Source organism: Porites lutea, chromosome 9, assembly GCF_958299795.1.
Source record: "Porites lutea chromosome 9, jaPorLute2.1, whole genome shotgun sequence".
NCBI classification, from domain to species: domain Eukaryota; kingdom Metazoa; phylum Cnidaria; class Anthozoa; order Scleractinia; family Poritidae; genus Porites; species Porites lutea.
Window position 1 is genome coordinate 32454344 of NC_133209.1, and position 7065 is coordinate 32461408.

The 7065-nt window shown below is 41.9% G+C and overlaps 1 protein-coding gene across 1 annotated transcript in view; it reads right to left on the bottom strand.

Moving 5' to 3' along the window:
- Window positions 1-1766: 1766 nt before the first annotated feature.
- The window catches only part of LOC140947741 (uncharacterized), a 6165-nt gene continuing 866 nt past the window's right edge, over window positions 1767-7065 (bottom strand). The window contains exons 2-3 of the mRNA XM_073396918.1: window positions 5745-5876; window positions 1767-4201 (exon numbers count right to left, since the gene is read on the bottom strand). Coding sequence (XP_073253019.1) covers window positions 3315-4201; window positions 5745-5876 — 1019 coding nt within the window. The 3' untranslated portion in view covers window positions 1767-3314. The remainder of the gene's footprint in view (window positions 4202-5744; window positions 5877-7065) is intronic.

A 7065-nucleotide genomic window follows, 5' to 3' on the forward strand; every position in this document is an offset into this window, starting at 1 on the left:
TGGACACATCCCTAAAACGGATTCACTAGAGTCGGTCCGTGCTATTCAGTCGTTAGTCATTTTAATTCACTTGCTTTAGGCCGATCATCTGGGGGATTCAGTGCCGGTCCCAATTATTTCCCGTCCAAAAGAGAGAGGGAGGTTTGATTGTACAGATAGTGATATTTCTCCCATCCTCGGAGGTCGCGTCGAGAAAAACGGCGCGGAGAAGGTTTTCAGGCCTTTGAATATTTTCCAAATTCGCTTTTTTGAAAGTTTTTATTCCTTTTGAAATGCGACGTAAAATAGAGGATTAGAATTCTTTAGTTCTTATAGCGGCAAATAGGTTACCACAAACTGTTTAACGACGCGATCAGAGTTGAGAAATCTTTTCTTTTGTCCTTAGTCAGCGTTTACGTCCTGTAAAATGGACAAGGGCAATGTATTTTTAGCTGTTGGATAACCATAAGGTTCGTTTTGACATCAGTCAAGAGCCATTATGGCTCTTGCTTCAGTATACTTTGACGTACATCTGAGATGTAATCTTTCCAATCAAGCTAAGATAACTTGCGCAAGCTTGTATGAGTTTGGCTACGTTCAAAATATACCGCCCGGATAACTTTACGTGCGGACACCAAAAGCGATCCGTTATAGTGTCAACACCTATCCGATATGTGACTCTCCACTTTCGAGGTTCGCGCAGCGCAGCTTTGCTCCGTTTCAGAAATCGCGCCGAAATCATCGTTCTCATGTGTGGACAGAAGCCTTATCTGACATGGGTTTCCTCACTGCTGGCGTAAAAGCAACCTCGTTCCCAGGGTTCTCTCCTACCCGCCCTACGCTCCGTAGGGCGGGTAGGAGAGAACCCTGGGAACGAGGTTGGCGTAAAAGCTATGCAAATTAAACATCGCATTTCACATGTGCCCAATCTAAGATTACTCATTTAGGAAACGACAACAATGGATTTAAATTCGGCTGATGTGGAATTCGACGTTTGAAACTGGTACATTCTCAGCAAATGCAGACCCAGACCCAAGCTGCATTTTGGAATGATTCGAATAAAATCACTTATCTCAGTCCGTTTATCTTTTAACTTTTACTGTCTGTTCGCTGTCGGTAAGTTTTAGATTTGGAGATGCAGCTAACAGGGTCAAACAGCACCTCGCTGAACCGCTCACACAAAGCCAACAGGCAGGAAAAGAAACAACACAAATGTAATTAAAATTGAGATCTTGATATAAACAAGGCCCTCTTAACACAAGCTTCCTCAAAATCAAGTAACTGAAATAAAAGTCTCACCTAAGAAAACGGCGATGTCACCACTGGTTTCCCGTACGTCTGAGGAACGAACGCAAAAATTCCATACTGATTACGTGTCACTACCCAGATCTGAGTGCTGCTTCTGATTGGTTGAAGCAACTTCCCCTGGGGCACGAACCATTAGTAGACTGAGAGCAGTCTCTCTTTTTCATTACGCGCGTAGTCATTTGCGCTTCTCGCGCGTTTTGCTAGACGGACAAAGAAAAAAGAGAGACCGCTCGTAGTCCAATCAGAAGTATTGCCCAGATCTGAATGGCAGGTTGATTGTCAGTATGTAATTTCGCGCTCGTTCCTCGCCCGTCATTAGGGACCTTAACATCCAACGACACGACGGCAACGAGAACGTCTAAAAAACAATAAATACGAAGTCGCTAAAAATATTTGTGGTGTTCTCTTAGGGAGGTACAGGTGGTATACCTGAGTAATTGCTAAATGTCTTTGAAGTAAAGCTTTACCATACACACAGATTTCAAGAGGAAACTGAAAATGTTTATTAAGGTTTTCTGAGAGCACGAGGCTTGATTACATGTAGAATTTCATTGACTTTTCTGAGTGTGTGAGGCATTTTTCGCGACCATAGCACTCCAATTAAAGCAATGTTTCAGCTCTTCCCTAAGCCCCACTAACTGTGCTAGTTACTGGTGAAGATCAGATGGAGCGTTATTCATCGTACACAGGCGACGATATATATTTACATTTTTACATGATCTGCATGTTAATAAATCTTGTCCTGATTCGGTAATGGTATATACAGTAAAAACGAAGGTACAGATGACCACAATAAAGGTCAACTTTTCAGTAATTATAAGGACTATAAGGTACAAGTTGACCGGTAAACGTAACACACAGGTTGACCTCTGTATGCCTAGCCGTTATAAAGAGGTTGGACGGTTTGGTGTCAAGGAAACTGTTTTGAGCCCTGTGCTGGAGCAGGCCCCGGCTGTTCAAAGGCTCGGGATAGCGCTATCCTGCATCGGATAAATCACTATCCAGCGGATAAGAATTAGAGAAACTGAGCAACTGCACTACGATCCACTGAACAGAGATTTATCCCCTGTATAGCGCTACATCCGCCTTTTGAACAACTGGGGCCTGATTACTAAAGTAGTCATGACCTATCTTCAAGGAATAAGTCGTAAGATTTTGACTCAAATGCAGAAAAAGTGATTCTAAAGGGAGAGGGGCTGTCTACACTTGGTCACACTTGGTGCTCGGGAACCAGTGCCTGGGTACCTGCACAAAATGGTGCTGTGTTCATGACACTTTAAGTATCCGATATGTGACTGTGTACATAGCTACTCCATTTTGCCCTGTCAGACGCCAGCACGCCGGCACCGTGCCCGAATTCTAGCGTGGGTACTTGAAAAAAGGGTGTGTTCACATTAGTGCCCAACGAGTACCGTACTTGGGCACCAAGTCTGAAAGCTGCCTTAATTAAGGGTGGTCATAGGAGGTACGCTTTTGAATCGGACGATATGAGACACCGTTCATTAGGAGAAAGCCGGGCGTTTTCTATTTGTCATAACTGGCTGGCCAGACCAGTTCAGACATAAGGAGAATTTCACTATAAGTAAGGACTTTCCAGTCAGATCGGTTTGTCCCTAGAAAACATGCACGCAGTATGGCTAATTCAATAAAGGTTACTTCAAATGGGCATGGGGACTTGCGCATTGGAAGCAATGGTCACTTAAGTAAATCATTGCATTGTTCCATAGGCCCAAACGCCCAATTACTAATGACCAATGTAATACCAAAGAAACGTTTTTTGATTTAGCTGTATATATACTTAAGTTGACCGGTCTGGCTGGCCAGGTTTGACTTTTGGAAAGCGCGCCCTTAGGTAATAGACATGCCGCTGTTCTTGAATCACATGGTCGAAATAAAAATAACATAAAGTAATAAAAAAAAATCTAAGGGTCAAGTGATGTCAGCTGAACGACAAGGATAATTTTTACAATCTGAATATATCCTGCAAAATCTGCTCTTGGTGTAAGCCTTTCTTAGTCTGTTGTAAGTTAAGTCAATAGTGGTGACGATTTTTTCTGCAAATTGACGTAAGCAACTTCGGAGGGTACGCGTGTTCTCGATTGATTGTAATTTTGATCGTTCTCTTTGAGAAGACTCATGTAAGTTCCTTTATTATGGGCCCAGTTTTCATATGTTGGATATTTAAGGTCTTGATAACGGTTCTTGCCAGAATTCCGAGTTTGAAAAGTATTCTTTTCCGATTCTGATGAGGGAACGGTAGCCTGCTCTTCTGCACCGTTTTCTCCATTCTTCTCCCCAACATTTGCAGGCGGCGGCGTCAATAAAGGCGGCAGAAGTCTTGAGTTCTTACTAAGTGGACGGGCATAGATTGGAGCCTCGTTTCTCTCTTGATTCGCGCCATTTTCATGTTTAAAGAAGACTTTTATCTCGGTGTGCGAATCCACAGGTGTAAGGTAATCAGATTCTTCTGTGTTATCTTCCACTTCTACCACTACATCATTACTAGTACTATCATTGCTATCTGCATTGCTGTCATTTTCACAAAGCGGCTGGGTTGTTTCATTGTTAAGGGGAATTAATGTATCGGCGTCGGTTACAGCACATTTAGGTTTATTATCCTCCAAGCGGTCAGTTAAGTTCCTTGTTTTCTGTCTCTTTGCGCAGCAACACAAAATAGACACGATCAAAATGACAATTAACACGAATCCCCCTCCTGCAGATGCACCAATGATAAGAAACTGAATCATCTGAAACTCATCTTGTGTTGGGGGTTCTCTGGTAGTAGTTTCTTGTCTATCTGTTGTGTGTTCTGTGGTAGTAGTTTCTTGTCTATCTGTTGTGTGTTCTGTGGTAGTAGTTTCTTGTGTATCTTCTGTTGGGGGTTCTGTCGTGTTTTTAAATACCTTTCCTTGACCTGTTGAGAGAAGATATGAGTTGTTTACAATCAAACAGTTAAATTCAACAGTGAAATCTTCAAAGCTCAGTTGAAAGTGGACAGACGCTCCCCAGGGGGGAATCGAACCCCGGTCTCCCGGGAGACAGGCGGGGATACTTCCGAGAACCGCATATATCTTGTGCCATCATGAAATAAGTAGAGCTTTTTCACTTCATTTGTTTGTTTGTTTCTTTTTGCCCCATCTGGCGTCATGTGTCGTTCTTAAGGGAATATTGCCTTTGTCGTACTATGTTTCGTATACCTTTAATATTATCACTTATTTCGGGCGAATTTGGAATAGAAATATTTCGCGGGACTTGAATTTCGCGATTTTGACTAGTCGCATCACCGTTTTTCAAGGTAATTAAATTTCGCGAATCAAGTATACACTGGTTTTCATTTTTGAAACTTCGATTTCTACATTTTATTTAGCCATAACAGAATAGAAACGCAACAAGTAACTGGCTGAAATGTTTAACAATGTTATAACATAACATCTTTTAAAGGTACACAGATATCATAGGCAACCGAGGCACTATTTAACTCGACGGCGCTGCCAGTTAACTTTTAGATAGGGATCGCCTCAATATTTTCAAATGGATCTTCAGACTATAAAGTTGTCTTCCCTTGAACAAGTTTGATTATTCCCACTTTGCTCCATCCTTTTAATTTGGAACGTGCCGCTTTCTCACACTGCTTGTCAAGTGGTTGTAAAAGCTCACCAGCCTGGTGGCATGTAAGGTCTTGAGCACAAATAGCCTTAAATCGACCTCAATCTCATTAGTGCTGTTCCCTGATTCCATTTGTTTCTGAACTTCAGCCAAATACCAAGTTGTAAACATATCTGCGCTTTAAAAAGGATATGTTGATGGCAAGTTTGAAGACTGTGCTGAGGAAGTATTGCAAATACAGGACCTAATTTAGCAAGATGAGTCAGATAATGAGGAATAAGGACATACGCTGAACTGAAATTTGAGCCTCCTCCTAGCACAGAGTTCCTAGCAGACGGAAAACTTAAATATAGGTTTTCATATAGGTCACTAAATTTCCCGTCTTTAATTTTCGCGGCACCTTTTTTTGGCGGGACTTTAATTTCACGGAATTTTTTAAATCGCGAAAAATAAGTCTCGCGAAAAGAAAGGATAATAAGGTACATGTGAATTGGATAACATTTCACGGAAACATCACGTTGTTTAAATGGGCGGAAAAAAGAACTCAAGAATCGGCTCTTGAACAGGTATAGGTAAAAGAAATAAAGACAAAAATAATTCTGAAAGTAATGATATTTCGGCGATAGTGAGGTGTCACATATACTTCTGATAATAACTGTCCGAAAATCTCGAATCTCAGCACCTCATCTTTTTTTACCTGGCTCGTTTTTATTTATTTTGGAGGGGGGAGGGGGGGGGGGGGGCGGAAGTGGGTGGCCCTTTCTTAGATCCGCCGCAGCTCGATAGAGTGTGTTCTTGTTCACCTCGATTATCCGAACGGTGTTGGTAAAATATCTAATGCAATAGCTTACCTTGAATTCTCGTACAATTCAAACGAACATCTATTGTTTGACTGGAGTTCAGAATGAAGGGATCCGGACTGACAACACTGCATCGCCACTGCGGTTTGGTAGAGTTCAAATTATCATAAAACCCGAAATAACCTAACGCAAAGGGAAAAAAAAATAGAAAATAAAACACTCATGTCCTGTTTTCAGATGAAGTCGCTGCCAAGTTCCGTTATTACGGCTAGGCATCACTGAAGTTTATGCAGTTCCTGGCCATAAATTTCTCAGTCTAAAGGAAGCCAGTTACTCAGTTCAACCATGCAATCAGTTTTCAACCATGTCCGTAGGAAAGAGAAGTACTTACTCATAGTGTCTACCGTATTGAACTTATACGAAAACTATGATCTCATTTTGGGATATAGGAAGAGGCTAGGATAGTGCAAGTACAGCCTTTATTTGGTCACTTCAGCAGTTCAGCAAAATATTTCTTTGGGGTTAGAAACTATTTCTAAACCGCGTGATTCATCACAAATCAAAGAGAATTCTCTAATCTACAGAGTAAACACTGTATTTGGCCCGGGGGGAGCACTTCCTTATTTGGCCTACACGGGTATGTGCCGCTGAACAGGGTATGGTTTTCAAGGTCTTGAGTCTTAAACAGGGTATACAATTTCACTATTAAGCGTCTTGAACACGGTGTCTTTTTGGACTGGAAGCCTTTCAAAGACAGCGGAGACTTGCGATGAGTGGTTTACATTTGCAACACCAATATTTTTTTTCCTAAATGTCTATTTCCACGATTTTAGTGTGAAAATTACTTAATTCTGTATGGAAGACAAAACAAATCATGAGGGTCGGCAGAAAGTAGTGTCTCCTGTCTTAAACAGGGTAGCGAAATGAGCAATTTTTGTCTTAAACAGGGTCGGGGTTTGAAGGCCTCCGCGGCACAACTCTACCCAGACTTCCCTTGAATGCCCCCCGGGTATTTCGCTAGTAGCTGTGAACTTCTGACACGTCATGCAATGTATTGAGCAGACATTACCCGAAGCATCGTCTAGCACTAAACAATGGTCGAGAAAGAGACCCACTTCAAAGCTTAATAAAGACTTACGAGAATCTAACGATGGCTTCTGCATCGTACATCAGCGGCCTTAGTTTGTAGCGATTTACCGGTAACCGATACCTATTTATCCTTCACCCTGGGGGAGGGGGTTACTCTCGACATAGCCAGAAAGGGGTATCTTTTTCAGGCTTCCGCTGTGTAAAGGCTATAGTGATATATTATTACGAGTTAAAAACTATAAAGGGTGGGAAATCATTCATACGCTTAAGGGGCTAACAAGCG